The sequence below is a fragment of the Lepus europaeus genome, chromosome 7 (genome assembly GCF_033115175.1).
Source record: "Lepus europaeus isolate LE1 chromosome 7, mLepTim1.pri, whole genome shotgun sequence".
NCBI lineage: Eukaryota > Metazoa > Chordata > Mammalia > Lagomorpha > Leporidae > Lepus > Lepus europaeus.
The window spans coordinates 114,264,964-114,286,268 of record NC_084833.1 but is presented as its reverse complement, the minus strand read 5'-3'; the positions used below and the strand labels follow the sequence as shown (position 1 = coordinate 114,286,268).

Here is a 21,305-nt window from a genome sequence, read left to right as displayed (position 1 = left end):
TGTGAACATGATTATAATCCTACAGTGCAAACTTCCTCTAGGAACATTTTTCAGGGCTAATCTCTATACTGAGGTTGTCTAAGACAAAAACATATATTTTATGAACACATTTCTCAAGGTCATGTTTTATAAATTCAACCATTACACACTTTGTGGGAAACCAGCTCACATTTAATTGTGATTTTTTCAATTGTACAAGTGTTTTGACATCTGCCCCATCCCCACACATACATATTTCTCTTAAAATGACATGAAAACACCAACCAATCACAGGTTTTATGGGTTTAATAAGTTTACCCCTTCAGTTCCTATTTGCAGCACCCAATACTCCTCTGAAACAGCAGACCTGGCAGTGGCTAACAGTAAATTTCCACCCTCCAGAGTTGAAAAGTTCAGGTTCTCTAAGCATCCTGTGTTGTAGTGGCACTTGTCCAGAACCGGTACCTCCCCAAAGCTGGGGAGCTTTAAATGTACCAGCGAAAAAAGCTTTGTCCCCTTCAAGGGGAAGAAAAAAACCACTCCTCAAAACCCAACAGATCTGGCTGTAAGGTCTTTCCTCCTCCTGTCCCCATTCTCTTCAGGCTCATTATTTGTTTGTTTTTTTTGCAGTGGAGCAAGAGAGACCAAAACCTAACCTGAGTTACAAGAAACAAGACAGTGATGGCTATAAAGGGAGTGACCAGGAGCAACCCCATTACCTCCCACATCCAATGTATGTGCTTCACAGAAAAACAACAAAAATAACACATCCACAAAACACAACAGCTAGAATTACAAAACCCATTCATCCAAGGGTGGTACAAGGCAGGAAGGAGAGGTGGGAGGGCCAATGGCACAGGGAGAAAACAAAGTATTCCAATCAGTCCAGGCACAGGGGCTGGTAAATGCTAGAAAATAGCTGCAGAAAAACCTGTGGTCCTCTCAGACTCACGGAGGTGTTAAAAACCCACACTGGTGTCAAGAAGATTCTGCTTTACGTGCACCAGAGGCAAAAACTCCAATTCCTCAGAGAGAAGGGCATACGCAGAGGGCCCCTGGCAGAGTGGGTCCTGCCTTCCCCCGTTGGGGAGGTGGTCAGACAAAGAGCTGCCTCAGCCTCCTCCCAACCCCACCCACCCCCTTTGGTGGCAGGTGACTCAGTGGCCTGCAGTAGCCTTCAGTTTGGCAGGAGACGCATGTGGTGAAGGGAACTTCTCCGCAGAGGCTGAGCTGCTCAAGGCAGACTGCAGGTAGACTGTCTTGTGGAAGAGTCTGTTGCTTAAGAAGACCACCAAGGAGAACAGGCGCAACTGGAAAAGACTAAATGGCAAGAGACCCAACCGGTTAGCATCCCAGTAGATCAAAAGTATTGTTTAGTTATGTGGCAACCTATTTGACCACATTAAACTTAAAACTACAAAGGGAAAGACAGACAACAAAATGCGATTGAGGTGGCACTAGCATTAAACACGCGGACTGAACGGGAAACTAAAGAATGTACTAAGGTCTGCTGCTGCCATGAATGTACAGGAATCACCAGTTTCAAAGTTTTATGACTTTTAGAGGAAATAATGATATATTTAAGATTAAATCTGGCCAGAGAAGACTTTTACAGGAAATAAAGATATATTTAAGATTAAATCTGACCAAAGAAGTACTTCTCTGTGGCAATTTCAGAGCACAAATTTCAAGCCATGTCTGAATATATCACATGCTATCTGTGGTTAGGTTTCAAAAATTGTGAGAGGAAGCCAATGTCAGTGATAGCTATAAAGGGAATGTACAAAAGTCCCAAACAGACCTAACATTTCTAAATACAAGTATCCTTCATTGGTTTAACCAAAATAAATGATTTTTCTTTGAAGTGATAAAATTTTTACAGAGCTGTTATAAATTTTTGCTAAAAAATCATTTTAAAATATTTTATTTTATTTTATTTTTTTACAGGCAGAGTGGACAGTGAGAGAGAGAGAGACAGAGAGAAAGGTCTTCCTTTTCCATTGGTTCACCCCTCAATGGCCGCTGCGGCCGGCGCACTGCAGCCAACACACAGCACTGATCTGAAGCCAGGAGTCAGGTTCTTCCTCCTGGTCTCCCATGCGGGTGCAGGGCCCAACACTTGGACCATCCTCCACTGTACTCCCGGGCCACAGCAGAGAGCTGGACTGGAAGAGGGGCAACTGGGACAGAATCTGGCACCCCAACCAGGACTAGAACCCGGGATGCCGGCTCTGCAGGTGGAGGATTAGCCTATTGAGCCACGGCGCCGGCCCAATATTTTATTTTTTTAAAAAATTCATTTATTTGAAGTCAGTTAGAGAGTGAGAGAATCTTCCATCCACTGGTTTACTCACTAGGTGGCCACACAGCTGGAGCTAGGCCAATCCAAAGCCAGGAGCCAAGAGCTTCATCCAAGTCTCCCATGTGGGTGACAGGGGCCCAAGCAGTTGGGCCATCTTCCACTGCTTTTACAGGCCTGAGTAGGGAGCTGGATTGGAAGTAGAGCAGGCAGGTCACAAACACAGGCCCTTATGGGATGCCAGCATAACAGATGGTGGCTTTACCTGCTACACCACAATGCCAGCTCCTTGACTATCATAATCAATAAACTCAAGTGGCTAGATCATAGTTCACTTACTTTTCTTAGAAGTTGGCCAGGGCTGACATGTGGTGTAGCAGGTTAAACCTCCGCCCATGAAGCCAGCATCCCATGTGGGCACCTGTTCACCCAGCCATTCCACTTCTGATCCAGCTCCCTGCTAATGTGCCTGGGAAAGCAGCTGAAGATGGCCGAAGTGCTTGGGCCCCTGCTCCCATATGGGAGACCTGGAAGAATTCCGGGCTCCTGGCTTTGACCCAGCCCAACCCTGGCCATTGCAGCCATTTGGGGAATCAACCAGCAGATGGAAGATCTCTGTCTCTTTTCCTCTCTCTGTAACTCTGCCTTTCAAATAAATAGAAAAACTTTAAAAAAAAAAAAAAGTTGGACATTCTCAGGACTGGCACAGCAGATTAAACTGTTGCCTGCACTGTTGGCATCCCATATCAGAGCAGCGGTTTGAGTCCACACTGTTCTGCTTCCCATAGGCTCCCTGCTACTGTGTCCAGGGAAGCAACAGAAGATGGTCCAAGTGCCTCGGACCCTGCCACCCGCATGGTAGAACCAGATGGAGTACTGGGCTCCTGGCTTTGGCCTGGCTCAGCCCCAGCCATTGTGGTCATTTGGTGAGTGAATGAGCAAAGATCTCTTTCTCTAACACTGCCTTTCAAATAAATAAAATGGATCTTTAAATAAACGTTCATTCTCACAAAAGTAAGCCTAACTACATGTGCCTTATACTTAATTATTAAATTCTAATTTTTTTAAGATTTATTTATTTTTTTGAAAGTCGGAGTTACACAGAAAGAGAAGAAGAGGCAGAGAGAGAAAGAGAGGTTTTCCATCTGCTGGTTCACTCCTCAGTTGACTGCAATGACCAGAGCTGGATCAGAACTGGAGCAGCTTGACTCAAACCGGCACCCATATGGGATGCCAGCACTGCTGGCGGCAGCTTTACCTGCTACGCCACAGCACTGGTCCCTGTAAATTCTAATTGTTTTTTATTTGAAAGGCAGAGAGACACCAGTTCACTCTCCAAATGCCCCTAAGAGCTAGGGCTGGGCCAAGCCAAAGCCAGCAGCTAGAAACCCAATCCAGATCGCCCACATGGATGACAGGGACCCAACTACTTGAGTCATCACCTGCTGCCTCCCAGGTTGCATACCAGGAAGAAACTAGAATCAGAAGTGGACTTAGGGGCTGGCGCTGTGGCAAAGCAGGTTAAAGCCCTGGCCTGAAGTGCCGGCATCCCATATGGGCGCCGATTCTAGTCCTGGCTGCTCCTCTTCTGATCCAGCTCTCTGCTATGGCCTGGGAAAGTAGTGGAAGATGACCCAAGTCCTTGGGCTCCTGCACCCATGTGGAGACCCAGAAGAAGCTCCTAGCTCCTGGCTTCAGAAAGGCGCAGCTCTGGCCATTGAGGCCATCTGGGGAGTGAACCAGCAGATGGAAGACCTCTCTGTCTCTATCTCTCTCTGTAACTCTGTCTTTCAAATAAATAAATGTCTTAAAAAAAAAGAAGTGGATCTAAGATTCAAACCCAGGTACTGCCATATGGGATGTGGGCATCCCAAGTAGCATCTTAACTAATGCGCCAAATGCCCACCCCTGAATTGTTAAATTTTCAGAATGTTTAAAATAATCAATTTTAGGAATTTAAGTGTGTGCATATATGCATGGGAAAATCTTTGGATATATCCCAGGGCATTTTTCCATCTTTATAGATTCAAGCTTTCCTGCAATATAAGAGCTCAAAAAAAAAAAAAAAATTCCTGTTGATGTAGTTATGCTGTTACAGCCCCATTCATTTACCTGAGAAAAACTGTCACTCACTACTAGTTTATACTTACTATGCTTTTCCAGGGGTCTTTGCTTCATTAGCGCTGATAATGAATAAAGGAAATAGGATGGAAAAGAGGCATCCACTGTTAAAAAGAAAAAAAAATTAAAAAGGGGATATACAAAAATAATTAGTCATATGACTTTGGAGAAGATATGAGGCCCCAAATTCCTTCCCCTCTACTGTAAACACCTTAATGAAACCTTAAAATATCAACATACTCTTGAAAAGAAAAGTATTTTTCTAAGCACTGGGATGTTTCATACTGTTCCAGGAGGCAGTACAGACAAAAGAATACAGGATGAGGAGGCATGCAGACTAAATTTTAATGCTGACAAATGTCTCTGTCAAAGAGAAAAATTTCATGCCTCCTAATGATAAAAAAGGATGTAGAAGGCCTAGCATAGAACCAAGTGAGTGGAGGTGTTCACTACAGGAATGATCTTTACTTCAAATCCCTCCATCCAACTTACCTGATAATGTACGAGGACTGCATTGCTGTGAGAAAAGCCAAGGGTAAACCAAATCCAAAGTAGTAAGGCCAGTTCCTTTCAATATTTGACAACCGCTGGTGCATTTCAATTCCTAAAATAAGTGAGCCAAATACAATTATACTGCAATTTCCTTTTAGTCAAGTAACTCAATAACTACAGTCAACAAACTATTTGAGGCTTAAATTTTGGGTACAAAACTACCACTTAGAACACAGCTACTGCATATAAATTAGCATTGTGCAAATCTGATATAAAGCTTGTGCACAAAAGTTTTATAATAATCACAATTTCAAGGCTGACAGGCTAAGTGAATTAGGACTTCAGTACCAGAGCTGGTGTTGTGGCCTAGGTTAAGCCTCCCCTGCAATGCCAGTATCCCATATGGGCGCCAGTTCGAGACCTGGCTGCTCCATTTCTGATCCAGCTCCCTGCTAATGTGCCTGGGAAAGCAGCAAAAGATGGTCTAAGTACTTGGACCCCTTCACCCATGTGGGAGACCCACAAGAACTCAAGGCTCCTGGCTTTGGCCTAGTACAGCCCTGGCCATTGCAGCCATCTGGGGAAGTGAAACAGTGGATGGAAGATCTCTTTCACTCTGCCTTTCAAATAAATAAAAAAAAATTTTTTTTAAAAAAAGGATTTCAGCACCAGCATCCTTTGTTCCTTTGTCAAGACTAGTCTAGAATAAAGGAGAACATCAAATAAGGCTGCATCCTGTACAAATCAGTTACCCTCATTTAACCACACTCACCAGACACACATGCCAAGGTCTTTTTAAATAATACCCAAAAGAATCTGAATGCACTGTTGTCAACTTAATTTCTCTAACACAGGAAAAACCTTATGCTCATTTATGTCATCTTGTGGTCCAGTTGGAGCTACATCATATTAAGCACCAAAAGGATAATGCTATGTTGCCACCTCTCCCAGATTCAAAGTTAACAGTTAAACCCACTAAGCTAAATGAGGCTACCTTCTCCCCAAGATGGTTTGCCAAGGGTGTTTAAATCCACTTAGCAGTAGCATTTCCAAAATGGGCCTCTAAGTTTCCGGGGTTCTTTCAATGGACTTACCTTTATTGAACCAACGATATTCAAAGCAGTACAGGGAGTAGAGAAGGGACATATGCAGGAGACTAACCAGCTGACCGACAAGATGGATGGGAAAGAGACTCACAAACATCCCCTGAAGAACAAACACGGCAAATCTTAATTCTAAAACTCCAGAGACCTAATATCATACCCTGTCATATTTCTGAATAGCAGGAGAATGAAAATACCCGAGACAGCTGGGAGGAGCAGATAATTCATGTTCCTTACAATTTTATGATCTGTAACTTCCCAAGCTGTTCTCGGAGAAATTTATTTAAAAATCATTACCTTTTAGAAAGCATATATGTACCAGTACAAATGTCAAATCCTGTCTTTATGAAGCTCCCTTTTAACCTGTCCACGTGCCCAGGAGACCAGTCTCACCTGGATGAGGAAGAGAGCCTGCAGCAAAAGGTTGAAGAGCATGTCAGCAATGATTTTGCTCACACTAGGGAAGGGGTGAGGCTTCCTCCCTGACACCTCAAATGCCAGGTCAGCTATATCCTGTAACAGAGAAAGCAGCACACCAGAACACAAATTAAATGACTCTGACATCCATCCCCAAAGCTAAAGCCACTGCTCGGCCACTAGAATTGCCAGGTAAGGAAAGTCCCCAGGCAATGAGAAGCTTCAGTGACTTGAGACAATTCTTCCATTTTATAAATGCACAATGGTCACCCATTGGCTGCGTGGCCAAGAAAGGTGAAGGCTGGGAAACAGGTCCCTACACAACCACTAACTTCACAGGCTGAAGCCTGTCACCCCATCACGCTGTAGGACCCACTCCTCATTCTGCCCTGGACCTACCTGAAACCAGATGGCATTCACAACTTTGCTGAGCACAAACAGGGGGAGCACCCAAAGAGCACTGAAAATGGATGTGAGGAAGAATTCCAGCCATGACCAAACATCTCCATGTAGTGATGGGTCACCTGAGAAAGGGGCAGACTTGTTAAGTGGAGAAATGGAAAACCGGAAGACCTGGCATGAAGCCCTATTTTGTGATTATTCTTTCTTTCCCTACTCTTCTTTCTGTTTCTTGCTAACACATCACTACACCCAGCTACCCAGCTCAGTCTGGTTTTGTTTTTTTTTTTTAAAGATTTATTTTTTATTTATTTGAATAGCAGAGCTACAGAGAGAACATCTTCCACTCACTGGTTCATTCCCTAAATAGCCACAATGGCTGGGGCTGGGCCAGGCCGAAGCCAGCACCCATGTAGAACGTCTGGATGAATCTCCTGGCTTTGGCCTGGCCCAGCTCTGGCTGCTGCGTCATTTGGGGAGTGAACCAGTGGAGAGAAGATCTCTATCCTTCCCTTGCTTTTCTGTAACTCAGCCTTTCAAATAAATAAAAAAAATAAATCTTAAAAAAGAAAGATCTAAAGCTCTTGGCACACAGGAAGTGTTCAATAAACTGAGGGAGACTGGCAATACCACCTCCCACCTCCATCCCTGGCAGAAGCAAGGAAGCAAGACATACACTTACCAATGATGCGGGCTGTTACTGACTGAAGCACAGGAATAAACACTCGATAAAACAAGAGGAGACTGAACTAAAGGAGAGAAGCAATAAACATCAAAAGCCCTTCTTTAAAACAAGGGTTTCAAAATTCAAAGTCATTATTTTCCTGATGGAGGGGCCTGTTACTAATCAGAAGTCCTGAATCAGCACCAAAATTAGACCCATTTCTACTTTCACTTGAGAGATAGCCTAATTCTGCCTATATAACAATGAAACTCTGGGGGACATAGAACAACATATCCAATAGTATTCAGGCACAATAAGAGCATCTACTAAGTACCCTGTAACATTTATCAATTAAAAATTAAAGCTAACACCTGAAACCACTGATGAAATTTTTTTTAAAGATTTATTTTATTTGAAAGAGTTACAGAGAGAGGTAGAGACAGAGAGAAAGGTCTTCCATCTACTGGTTCACTCCCCAGATGGCCGCAACAGCTGGAGCTGCGCCGATCCGAAGCCAGGAGCTTCTTCAGGGTCTCCCACGCAGGTGCAGGGGCCCAAGCAGTCATTTGAGGAGTGAATCAGCAGATCAAAGATTTCTTTGTCTCTCCCTCTATAACTCTTTCAAATAAATGAATAAATCTTTATAAAAGAAAAAAAGATAAGTTGAAGGGCCAGTGTTGTGGCACAGTGGGTTAAGCCACTGCCTGCAGTGCTGGTATCCCATATGAACACCAGTTTGGGCCCTTGCACCCACACGGAAGACCCAGATGGAGTTCCAGAGACCTGGCTCAGCCCCAGCCATTACAGCCATTTTGGGAGCAAACCAGTGGAAAGAAAAATCCCTCTCTCTCCTTCCTCTCTTTTTGTATCTCTTTCAAATAATTAAAATTTTTAAAAACAATGATTTGAATGACATTAGATACCAAGTGAAAAAGAATAATTAACTACTTTTTCTTTGAAGTACCTGAATTTCTCTTAAGCTTGTATTCCCAGTTAACAAAAGGCAAGCTTGTCTGCTTTTGGTTTCAACAGCAATCAAGTCTAATCAATCACCATGAGAAGCAAGGAGAAGCCTACTCTAATTCAGGCACATCTGCCATGCCCTCTGATCCCAATAGCTGCTCTTAGCCAAAATGTCTAGACAGTGCCAAGAAAAACTGTCATCTGTAATATTACTAACACTTCTAAATGACTCATTAGAAAACACAAAAGTGTATATTCAGGGCTATCTCTGATGCCTGTTACAGAAGTATTTTCTCATACATGGGAATAAAATCATTGCAGGTGCACAGAATCCTGAGTTACTGCACTGACAAATAGCTAAAAGCTATTTTTCTTACTGTTTCGAGAAAACAGTCGAAAACAATTAACCTAGCAACAACCTAAAAATGCTTATAAGGCATATGGAATTTGAAGAAAAAGTACATACCCAGAACACTCCGCCATTCCAAGCACAACACTGGAAAATTCTACTAACAATACGTGGCTCACTAGAAAAGACCACATATACTTTATCTTACAAGGCATATAGACAGATTATTTCCAACCTGTCATTCAATAGCTCTCCACTTTACACCTTCTCCTGATTTATTTTTCAGCAGCTAACATTCTCCCAATGTTCTAATATCAGTCAAAGAGAAATGACTGAAGATACGTCTGATGAACCAGTTTTTCTGAAAACCACTACATGATTTTCTGAAATCGAAGGCTGGGGAGGATTCAAGGAAGAAGTCTTGGGTTAGGGCGCCCGTGGAAGTATCCATCAAACCAAATAATTTTGCTGTGGTTCTCTACTTACCATTCTAATTTTCTCTTCAACATTGTGACATTTGAAAAATTATCACTTAAACAAGGATTACTGCTAGACACCCATTTAAGTGAATGTGTTGGGAGAGAAAAACCACGTGTAAACTGATTTGGGAGGAAGTACAGAGACCAAATGGGTATAGTGAAACTCTGAGTCACGACATGGGGCTTTATTCTACATGAGCATCCAGTCACTTCCCACAGGTGCTGGGATCCTTCCTGGCAGCAGCCAACTCTCCTTACCTCTCCTGCTTCCGTTCTATACTCTGGGCTCTCCTCTGTGCCAGGACACTGCTTGCCCTTCTTCGACGCTGCTCTTCTCTCTTTTGCTGGATTCGAGCATCTAGCTTTGAGATGGTACAGATACCCCAGATGGAGTCTTTGATACCCTATAGACAAGGACATTATTTTTAAAGAAGCAAGATGGTGGAGAAGATGCCTTTTCAAAGCTACAAAAAATGAAATAAAAGGCGCCAACATTGTGGTACGCTAGATTAAGCTACCACCTGCAACACCTGCATCCCATATGAGTCCCAGATGCCCCACCTCTGATCCAACTCCCTGCTAATGCACCCGGAAGAGCAGTGGAAGATGGCCGGAGAGCCTGGATCCCTGCCACCCACGTAGGTGACTTGGATGGAGTTCCAGGCTGCTTTCAGTCAGACCCAGCCTCAACTGTTGTGGTCATTTGGGGAGTCAACCACTGGGTGAAAGATCTCAGTCTATGCCTCTCTTTGTAACCTTGCCTTTAAAAAACAAACAAGCCAAAAAAAAACCTTTACCCCTCCCACCAAAAAAAATTTAAAAAGGTAAAAAAGACTGACTCAGGCCGGCGCCTTGGCTCAATAGACTAATCCTCTGCCTTGTGGTGCCGGCACACCGGGTTCTAGTCCCGGTCAGGGCGCCGGATTCTGTCCCGGTTGCCCCTCTTCCAGGCCAGCTCTCTGCTATGGCCAGGGAGTGCAGTAGAGGATGGCCCAAGTACTTGGGCCCTGCACCCCATGGGAGACCAGGAGAAGCACCTGGCTCCTGCCTTCAGATCAGCATGGTGTGCCAGCTGCAGCGCACCGGCCACGGCGGCCATTGGAGGGTGAACCAATGGCAAAGGAAGACCTTTCTCTCTCTCTCTCACTGTCCACGCTGCCTGACAAAAAAAAAAAAAAACTGACTCAAAGAAGCTCTCAAATTAAAAGAGAAAGAAGTGAAATAGTAGAAACCATTGTAGTTATTGTTATACAGGTTTTAAAGGACCTTTAGTTTTTTTAAATTTTGAAATAATTCCCAACTTACAAAACAGTTGCAAGTATAATGTAGAACTTCCAAATACCTTGTCAGATTCACCAGTCTAACATTTTGCCATATTATAAGTCAATCTTTCTCTCCCTCTCTATAAACACACACACACACACACACAGAGTTTCTGAATTACTGGACAATCAGTTGCTACCATACCTTGATCCTTCCTTTTTTTTTAATTCTCCTGTGTATTGAGATGTATTTATTTTTCTGAAAGGCAGAGTGACAGATACACACACACACACATTTTTTCATCCACTGGTTTACTCCCCAAATGGCCTCAACAGCCACAGCTGAGCCAGGAGACAGGAACTCCATCCATGTCTCCCAGGTGGGTGGCAGAGACCCAAGTGCTTTGTCTTCCTCTCAAGAGCATTACCAAGAAGCTGGACTGGAAGCATTGCAGACCGGACACTAGAACTGACCCCATGATACAGGATGCTGGGGTCGCAAGCAGAGGATTAATCCACTGTGCCACAATGCTGGCCCTTTCAGGACATTTCCTAAGAATAATATTTTATATAACCATAGGATCATTTTTAAGAAATCTAATACAGAAATACTTAACCTGCTCCATATTCCAATTTCTCCATTTGTCCAATAACACTCTCTACAGCATTTCACCCCTGAAAAACTCAGTCCAGAACCACGCTGCATTTAGTTCTGGCACCTCTTCAGTCTCCATTAACCATAAAAAGTTCCTTAGTCTTTGCTTTTCTTCCGAAGAATACAGGCCAGTTATTTTAGGGAATTCCCTCAACTTGAGTTTGCTTCCTCACGATTAGGTCTGGGCTAAGCACTTTCGGCAGGCATTTCACAGATGTGAAGGTGTGCCCCCAAGGCAGTCACAGGAGGTACCTGATGGCTGGCTGACCTTGCTGCTGCTGATAATTTTACATACAGTCAAGATATTTCCCAGCTTCTCCACTGTATGATGCAAATTTTTCTTCTTGCAACTAATAAATAATCCATGGGGAGACATTTCTGAGACTACACAAATGCTCTGCTCACCAAGACACCATCCCCATCCCAGCCGCAAGTTTACCATCCCAAACCAACCTTGAATAACATGGCTTAAAAACAGCAGTTTTCTATTCCACCACACTCATCAATACTATGAAACCACTGCAGCCATCTGGGGAGTAAACCAGTAGATGGAAGATCGACCTATCTCTGTGTTACTCTGCTTTCAAATAAATCTTGAAACAAAACCAAATCCTCTGAACACAAGCTAACCAGAGTTCTAATACCAGAGAAACTAGACAGGTCTCCAAGCTTCTTCACAGATAAAAATAACAGGGCAGGTGTCTGGAGCAGTGGTTAAGTGATAAAACAATGGGATGTCCTCATGCCATACTGGAGTGCCTGGCTTCAAGCCCCAGCTCTGCCCCTGATTCCAGTTTCCCACTAATGCACACCCTGGGAGACAGCAGGTGATGGCTCCAGCAGCTAGGTCACGGCTATCCATGTGGGAGACCTGCATTGAGTTCTAGGTTCCTAGCTTCAGCCAGCCCCAGTCCCGGCTGCTGTCAGTATTTGAGGAATAAACTAGCAGATGGAAGATTTTAATCCTAACAAGCTAAAAAAATAAAAGCTTAAAAACCAAACCCAACGTAAAAGCTTAAAAACCAAATCCAACATCTTTCCTTAAAAATAAAGTTGGGGCCAGTGTTGGTGGCATAATGGGTAAAACTGCTGCCTATGACACAGGCATTTCATACTGGAACTGATTTGAGTACTGGTTGCTCCACTTCTGATCCAGCTCCCTGCTACTGTGCCTGGGAAAGCAGCAGCAGATGACCCAAGTATTTGAGCCCCCAGCACCCACGTGGGAAACTTGGAAAAGCTCCTGGCTTTGGCTTGGCCCAGACCTGACTGTTGTGATCATTTGGGGAGTGAACCAGCAGATAGAAGATCTCTCACTTTGTCTCTCCCTCTCTCTGTAACTCTGCTTTAAAAATAAATGAATCGGAGCAGGCGCCGTGGCTCAACAGGCTAATCCTCCACCTTGCGGCGCCGGCACCCTGGGTTCTAGTCCCAGTTAGGACGCCGGATTCTGTCCCGGTTGCCCCTTTTCCAGGCCAGCTCTCTGCTGTGGCCCGGGAGCGCAGTGGAGGATGGCCCAAGTGCTTGGGTCCTGCACCCCATGGGAGACCAAGAGAAGCACATGGCTGCTGCCTTCGGATCGGCGTGGTGCGCCGGCCGCGGCAGCCATTGGAGGGTGAACCAACGGCAGGGAAGACCTTTCTCTCTCTCACTGTCCACTCTGCCTGTCAAAAAAAAAAGAATTGGCTGGCACCATGGCTCATTTGGCTAATCCTCTGCCTGCGGTGCTGGCACCCCGGGTTCTAGTCTTGGTTGGGGTGCCGGATTCTGTCCCGGTTGCTCCTCTTCCAATCCAACTCTCTGCTGTGGCCCGGGAGGGCAATGGAGGATGGCCCAAGTGCTTGGGCCCTGCACCTGCATGGGAGGAAGTACCTGGCTCCCGGCTTTGGATTGGTGCAGCGCGCCGGCCGTAATGGCCATCTGGGGGGTGAACCAATGGAAAAGGAAGACCTTTCTCTCTGTCTCTCCCTGTCTAACTCTGCCTGTCAGGAAAAAAAAAAAAAAAGAATCTTTTTTTTGAAAAATGCGAATACCTATTGCTTGAGTAGTGCAGACTAGAATGAAAACCTACTTATGAAGGATCCAACAGAAATGATAAAAACTCCCTAACAGGAGCCAGTGTTGTGTTGTAGCACTGAGTGCCCATTCAAGTCCTGGCTGCTCCTTCTTTCCTTTTTTAAAGAATTTATTTATTTAAAAGCCAGAGTTACACAGTCAGAGGAGGAGAGGCGGGGGTGGGGGGAGAGGTCTCCTTCATCTGCTGGTTCACTCCCCAATTGGCCGCAATGGCTGGATCTGCGCCGATCAAAAGCCAGGAGCCAGGAGCTTCGTCTGGATCTCCCATGCAGGTGCAGGGGCCCAAGGACTTGGGCCATCTTCTACTGCTTTCCCAGGCCATAGCAGACAGCTGTATCAAAAGTGGAGCAGCTGGGAGTTGAACCGGCACCCACATGGGATGCCGGCACTGAAGGCAGCGGCTTTACCCACTACACCACAGCGATGGCCCCTGCTCTGCTTTCAATTCAGCATTCCTGCTAATGTGTCTGGAAAAGCAGTAGAAGATGGCCCAGTACTTGGGTCCTTGCCACTCAAATGGGAGTCCAAGATGGGGGTCCTGACTCCTAGCCTTGCCAGCTACGACTGCTGATGGAAGAAACCTCTCTGTCCCTCTGCCTTTCAAATAAAAAAATCTTTTAAAAAATTCCAAAAACACCTAAAGCATTACCTAGTGAAAAAAAAATGGTCAAGAGATGAACAAGAGGTACTCACCCTGGCAAGGTCCTGGAGAAAGGTTTTGACACTGTCGGCCATCTCTTCACCACCCAAACTATCGACTACACAGAGGAGAGAGAAATGCCCCCAAATCTCTCATCATGAAGGGCCTGGAAAATAGAGAACACATGAGAAAAAACACTCACCTCAAAGCAAAGTTACTGCACGCCCGTTTCTACATGATGAGCCCACATACTGTGCTCTAACAGAACAGCAGCACACTCCAGCACTAGCTGTGAACTCGGGTGTCCCTGGAACCACTGGAACCTAAAATCCATATTTTCTGTTAATCACTAACCTCTCTTTCACTTTTGCATGGGGAAAATACACTCTCAGACCAACAATCTCCTTTTTACCTCAATACACCTAACGATCTCTGCTATAGCTTTTTTTTTTTAAAGATTTATTCATTTGAAAGGCAAAGTTAGAGAGAGAGAGAAAAACAGGTGGAGAAAGAAAGAAGAGAGAGAGAGAGAAAATATCTTCCATTTGCTGGTTCATTCCCCAAATGGCTGCAACGGCCAGAGCTGGGCAAATCCAAAGCCAGGAGCAAGGGGCTTCCTCCAGGTCTCCTACATGGGTGCAGGGGCTCATGGACTTGTGTCATCCTCTGCTGCTTTCCCAGGCCGTAACAGAGAGCTGGGTCGGAGGTGAAGCAGCTGGGACTCCAGTGGGTGCCCATTTGGAATGTCGGCACTGCAGGGTGGCAGCTTTACCTGCAATACCAGAGCATCAGCCTCTCTGCTACACTTTCTAAGCACTTTTAGAGATGAAAAGCTTGATGACATCCAAGTTTCTTCTGAAGCAATTTTTGTGCTTGCTGTATACACTCCAATGCTTGAATGAAAATGCAAGCCCAAGACAGAAGTTCTTATGAAATTTCCTAAATAGGCACTTCAGTCCAACACAGAGCCCTCCAGCACACAGGGAAGTTTAAGGTATGACATAAAATCACCAACCAAGACCTCTAAACAGGTCTTCCTGTTTTCTAATTTTAAATATATACAGATGTGTAATTTTTAACAAATATGCAAGAAACAGATTTCAAACTAGGTCAAGAGACGGCATTTGGAGCAGCAGTTAAGAGGCTGCTTGGGACACCCACATCCCACAGCAGAGTGCCTAGTTCAAGTTCTGGTTCCTTTGTTTCCTACCCAGCTTCCTGCTAACGCACACCCTGGGGCAGCAGGTGATGGCTCAAGCACAAAGATCCTGGCCATCCATGTGGGAGATAAGGATGAGTACAAGCCACTTGGCTCCTACCTGGCCTACACAGCCCCAGCTGTTGTGGGCACTCATGGAGTACACCAGTGGACGGGAGATCCCTCCCTCTCCCTTTCAAATAAATAAAAATTATAAAAAGTAAAATTAAGGGGCCAGGGTTGCGGCATAGTGGGTAAAGTTGCCGCCTGCAATGCCAGCATCCCGTACGGGCAAACGTTTGAATCCCGGCTGCTCGACTTCCAGTCCCTGATAATAGCCTGGGAAAAGCAGTGGAAGATGGTCTGTGCATCCACTTGGAAGACCCACAAGAAAATTCCTGGCTCCTGGCTTCAGCCTGGCACAGCCCCTGCCATTGCAACCACCTGAGGAGTGAACCAGCAAATGGCAGATCTCTCTCTATAGATAACTCCTTCAAATTAATAAATTAATAAAACTGGGGCCAGGATTGTGGCATAGCATGTTAAGCTGTGTGCGTCTAAGATAGCAGCACGGATGCTCCACTTACCATCCAGCTCCAGCTACGGCACCTGCGAAAGAGCAGAAGACGGCTCAAGTCCATGGGCCCCTGCACCAAGGTGGGAGACCCACCATGTGGGATGAAGACCCTGGCTTCGGTCTGGCCCAGCCCTGGCTATTGTGGTCATTTGGAGAGTGAACCAGCAGGTGCAAGATTCTCTCTCTGCCTCTCCTCTCTCTGTAACTCTGGCTTTCAAGTAAATAAATGAGTCTTTTTAAAAAAGTTATATTTAAAAATAAATAGGGCTGGCTGGCGCTGCAGCTCACTAGGCTAATCCTCCACCTGCGGCACCGGTACCCCTGGTTCTAGTCCTGGTTGGGGCGCTGGTTCTGTCCCAGCTGCTCTACTTCTGATCCAGCTCTCTGCTGTGGCCCGGGAAGGCAGTGGAGGATGGCCCAAGTGCTTGGGCCCTGCACCCGCATGGGAGACCAGGCTCCTGGCTTTGGATCGGCGCAGCGTGCAGGCCGTGGCAGCCATTTGGGGGGTGAACCAATGGAAGGAAGACCTTTCTCTCTCTCTCTCTAATTCTGCCTGTCAAATAAATAAATAAATAAATAGGGCCGGCACCGTGGCTCACTTGGTTAATCCTCCACCTGTGGCACCGGCATCCCATATGGGCACCAGGTTCTAGTCTCGGTTGCTCCTCTTCCAGTCCAGCTCTCTGCTGTGGCCCAGGAAGGTAGTGGAGGATGGCCCAAATGCTTGGGCGCCTGCATCCACATGGGAGACCAGGAGGAAGCACCTGGCTCCTGGCTTCAGACCAGTGCAGCACTGGCAGTAGCGGCCATTTGTGGGGAGTGAACCAATGAAAGGAAGACCTTTCTCTCTGTCTCTCTGTCTATAACTCTACCTGAAAAAAAAAAAATAAAAAATAAAAATAAATTAAAAAACAAAGTTAAAAACATTGTAAAAGAAGAATCTGTGATTCTATAGTTTTCAATTCCCACTAAACCAGTAAATACAGTATTCTCAATCTAAGAGGTATTAAGAGGCATGACATTAATAACAGAATGTCACACACGTCAGCTTGTATAAGTTTCAAAGCATAAACACACTTTCCCTGACCTTTAACCATTTCACCAAACTGCACTCACTGATGCAGCTGGACGAGGTCACTCAGAACTGGAAGAGCAGGGACTACAGTAGTAGGAAAGCTACTTGCACAACACCCTCGGCATCTTCTGCTCCTTAGGTCAAATCCTAACAGATGCTCTCAGTTCAGGTAAAGAAGAATCTAGGATAAGAAGTACCCCGGCTCCTCCCTCCACAAAACAAACACTTCCGAGTTCCAGTCATGCAAGCACATGCCAGGGGAACAGTAAAGCTCAACGATGATGGGCAAGACACTACTTTGTAAAAATAATTGTGGATCCTTCCTCATAACCAGTCACAGGCTCACTTATAAATTAAGAGTACTTGGGGTTGGGGTGCTGGCATTGTGGTGTAGCGGGTAAAGCCACCTCCCACAATGCTAGCATCTCATTTGGGTGCTGGTTCATGCCCTGGCTGCTCCACTTCTGATCCAGCTCCCTGCTAATGTGCCTGGGAAATCAGTGGAGGATGGCCCAAGTGCTTGGGGCCCTGCACCCGTGTGGGAGACCTGGAAGAAGTTTCTGGTTCCTGGCTTCAGCCTGGCCTAGCCCTTAACATTGAGATCATTTGGGGAGGGAACCAGTAGATAGAAGAGTTCACTCAGTCTCTTTCTTTCTGTAACTCTGCTTCTCAAAAAAAAAAAAAAAAACAAACAAACAAAAAAAAAAAACAACTCTTTACGCCTAACTCTTTCAAATAAATTTTAATCTTAAAAATCATTTTTAATAAAATTAAGAGTACTAAAAAACTATAACATGGAAAAGAATGAAAATAAAAACCTAGAATCTGTACAACATAATCCCACCGAAGAACATGAAGAACAAGCTGGACTGAGGTGTAAGAAAGTCCATTAGGGGGCCAGCGCTGTGGCGTAGCAGGGTAAAGCCCTGACCTGCAGCACAGGCACCCCATGTGGGCGCAGGTTCAAGTCCTGGCTGCTCCTCTTCTGATCCAGCTCTCTGCTAATGGCCTGAGATAGCAGTAGAAGATGGTCCAAGTGCTTGGGCCCCTGCACCCATGTGGGAGACCCGGAAAAAGCTCCTGGCTTCAGATCAGCTCAGCTCTGGCCATTGCGACCATTTGAGGCATGAACCAGCAGATGGAAGACCTCTCTTTCTTTCTGGCTCTACATCTCTCTGTAACTCTTTCAAATAAATACAATAATAACAACAAGAAAGCCTATTAATCAGGCAGGATTTCTCTCAGGGCACTGAGGCGAAGCCTGAACCCAGTCCTAGTTTCTGTCTGCCCCAGTCTGATTCATTTGCTTTGTTTGAACCTTGGCCAGTTAATACCTGGCTCCCGCACGTACCAAATAGCAGGGAACCTACTAGCCAGCAGTGGACTTTGAAGGGTAAGTCAGTCACTTCAACTTTAGGCTGAGATCCTAACGCCCTGCCTCCGGGGAGGTACGCTGAATACATCTGACAACAGCTGGAATATGGAGAAAAACAACCTGTCACCACGTGAGACCCTCACAGCCCCAGTGACACAGGGAATCTTACAGCTGAGCTGGTTGGGACTAAGATGCCTCTGGCTCACGGCACCTTCTCAGGTGGAGGATACAAGTCTTGGAGGTTAAATGACTCGCTCACAGTTAGAACGACTGGGCCTAAAGTTTGTCACAACAGTTAGGATGCCACTGGGGACACCTGCATCCCATGTCGGCGTGCCCTGGGGTTGAGTTCCGGCTCTGCTTCCGGTTCCAGCTTACTGCTAATGTTCACCTTGGAGTCCTGGCCTCAAGTAACTGGGGCCAGGGCCACCCATGCCAGAGACTCAGATTGAATTCCTAGCTCCTGGCTTTAGCCTGGCCCAGCCCTGGCTGTCGCCAGCATTTGGGGAGTAAACCAAAGGACAGAAGATCCGTCTCTGCCTGCCTTTCGGATGAAATAATTAGAATTTTTAAAAAGTTACTGCAAGCGAACTGGTGTTGGAAAGCTCCGTCGGGACTTTCTACTTGAGCTTTGCTCTGAGGATTTCTGCTTAACTCGAGCATTCCACCGACAAACCACCTCTCCGAAACCTTGAACGAGAGCGAGCCTCTACGTTCCTGACAGTCATCAGAACATGTCAAGCATCTACCGGGGCACCGCAATGCACCCTCATCTTCAAGCCACTGAACCCGAGTCCCGGAAAGCAGGAAGCTGGCATAGCCCAGTCCAGGTACACAGGAGGGAAACATGCTCGCTGCTCCCGGGGCGCCACCGACTGCCCGCCTCCTCCCGGCCGCAGCTCCGGCTTTAAAGCCGGTCTCCCTCCCCAGCCACGGCCGTCCACGAGGTGTGGACCACGCTCACCTCCAGTCGCACGGACGGCTGAAGACGGCCGCGCAGCACCTGGGGCCGCGTCTCACCTGCGCCCCGACCCTGCCCGCTCCCGCCAGCTCCTGCCCGCCGGGGTCCCCTCCCGCACCCGCGTCGGAGCCGGGCCTGCCCTCACGGCCCCTGCCTCCTAGCATGGGCTGCACGGGCCGCGCAGGCCAGCGCCGAAGAGCCGCCACCTACCCCGCACCCCGGCCGCCGCGGCTCGGCCCGGTGTCTCGGCTCCTCCGCGCCCGGAGCCCGCTCCGCCGGGGAGCTCCCAGGGCCGGGGCCACTGAGCCCGCACTGGGCATGCCCGGCCGCACGGGGCGGCTGGGAAGTGGGCGGGCACGAAGGGGCGCGGCCCGGCGGCGAGGGGGCGGGCCATGCGCAGCGACGGAGCCTGGGAAATGTAGTCGGTTCGGGCCCGCTGTCCCCACGCCGCGCTGCCGGGCATGGGGCTCCTGGCTCCACCTGGCGGCGGCATGAAACGCTCCCGCCACCTGTCCTGGGATCAAGTTCTCAATCCTGTACTTTGTGGTCACCGTTGACCTGCCCAGTGCCGCTTATCTTTATAAAATCCTATGGAATCTGTTAACAGGAGCACAATAAGATACTCATACAGAGGTCATCTTGGCTTGTCTGGTTGGAGATTTTCTGTAACTGAAAGTTACAGAGCAGCGACCGGTTTAAATCAAGATTAACACACAATGATTCACAAAAGGACAAATCACCATCCAGCATGTGTGTAGTATGGCACCTTGAGAGCTGAGATACAAACAACATGGAGAATTACCGCTTTTTTTTAAGGATTTATTTATTTATTAGAAAGACAGAGTTACAGAGAGACATAGAGACAGAGAGAGAGGTCTTCCATCCGCTGGTTCACTCCCCAGAGGGCCCCAACGGCTGGAGCTGCGCCGATCCAAAGCCAGGAGCCAGGAGCTTCTTCCAGGTCTCCCATGTGGGTGCAGGGGCCCAAGGACTTGGACTATCTTCTACTGCTATCCCAGGCCATAGCAGAGAGCTGGAGCAGAAGTGAAGCAGCCCACATGTGTTGCCAGCAATGCAGATGGCAGCTTTACCCGCTCCGCCACAGTGCTGGCCCCAAGAGGATCACTGTTTTCATCTCCATTTCATCAACCCTATGGATGCTATCTGTGAAGAGGTAATGATCCCTGAGTTTTTGATCAGGGACCCTGTAGGCCCAGCTGCACCACCCCATCAAGTCAATGCGGTAATTTTATAAGAAGTTAATTTGTGGCCGGTGCCACAGCTCACTAGGCTAATTCTCTGCCTGCTGTGCCAGTACTCCAGGTTCTTGTCCTGGTTGCTCCTCTTCCAGTCCAGCTCTCTGCTGTGGCCCAGAAAGGCAGTGGAGGATGGCCCAAGTGCTTGGGCCCTGCACCTGCATGGGAGGCCAGGAGAAGCACCTGGTTCCTGGCTTCGGATTGGTGCAGTGTAGAAGCCATTTGGGGGGTGAAACAACAGAAAAAGGAAGACCTTTCTCTCTCTCTCTCTCTCTCTCTCTCTCTATCTAACTGTGCCTGTCCAAAAAAAAAAGAAGTTAATTTGCAATCCTAAATGCAAAGACACCTTAAAGGGAGTGGGACAGTAGGACCAGGCTTCTATGTTGATAATTAAAAATGAATCTTAAGAATAGGATGAAAGAGAGAGTAGGAGGTGGGATGGTTTGGGGGTGGGAGGGCTGGTATGGGGGGAAGAACCACTATATTCCAAAAGTTGCACGTATGAAATTTATATTTATTAAGTAAAAGCTTTCTAAAAAAAATACACTGTAGAGGGGCTTAAGTTCAGGACTAAGAATTAAACTGAGGGGCCACCGCTGTGGTACAGTGGGTTAAAGCCCGGGCCTGAGGCGCCGGCATCCATATGACACTGGTTCTAGTCCTGGCTGCTCCTCTTCTGATCCAGCTCTCTGCTATGACTAGGGAAGGCAGTGGAAGATGGGCCAAGTCATTGGGCCCCTGCTGCCACATGGGAGACCCAGAAGAAGCTCCTGGCTTCTGATCAGCGCAACTCTAGCCATTGCGGCCATTTGGGGAGTGAACCACTGGATGGAAGACCTCTCTCTCTGTCTCTATGTCTCTCTGTAACTCTGTCTTTCAAATAAATAAAATAAACCTAAAAAAAAGAAAAAGAAAAAAGGAATTAAACTGAAGTAAAAGAGTTTAACGTGAGAAAAGCATGCAAA

The 21,305-nt window shown here is 46.7% G+C and overlaps 1 protein-coding gene across 1 annotated transcript; it reads right to left on the bottom strand.

Moving 5' to 3' along the window:
* Positions 1 to 149: 149 nt before the first annotated feature.
* Positions 150 to 19,402, bottom strand: EI24 (EI24 autophagy associated transmembrane protein). The gene is made up of 11 exons (XM_062197283.1): positions 19,295 to 19,402; positions 13,952 to 14,064; positions 9,524 to 9,669; positions 8,904 to 8,964; positions 7,493 to 7,559; positions 6,811 to 6,935; positions 6,388 to 6,507; positions 5,986 to 6,097; positions 4,892 to 5,003; positions 4,429 to 4,503; positions 150 to 1,299 (listed from the first exon to the last, which is right to left on the bottom strand). The coding sequence occupies exons 2-11, from the start codon at positions 13,991 to 13,993 to the stop codon at positions 1,137 to 1,139; spliced, it is 1,023 nt and encodes a 340-aa protein (XP_062053267.1). The 5' UTR covers positions 13,994 to 14,064; positions 19,295 to 19,402; the 3' UTR covers positions 150 to 1,136.
* Between the last annotated feature and the right edge of the window lie 1,903 nt (positions 19,403 to 21,305).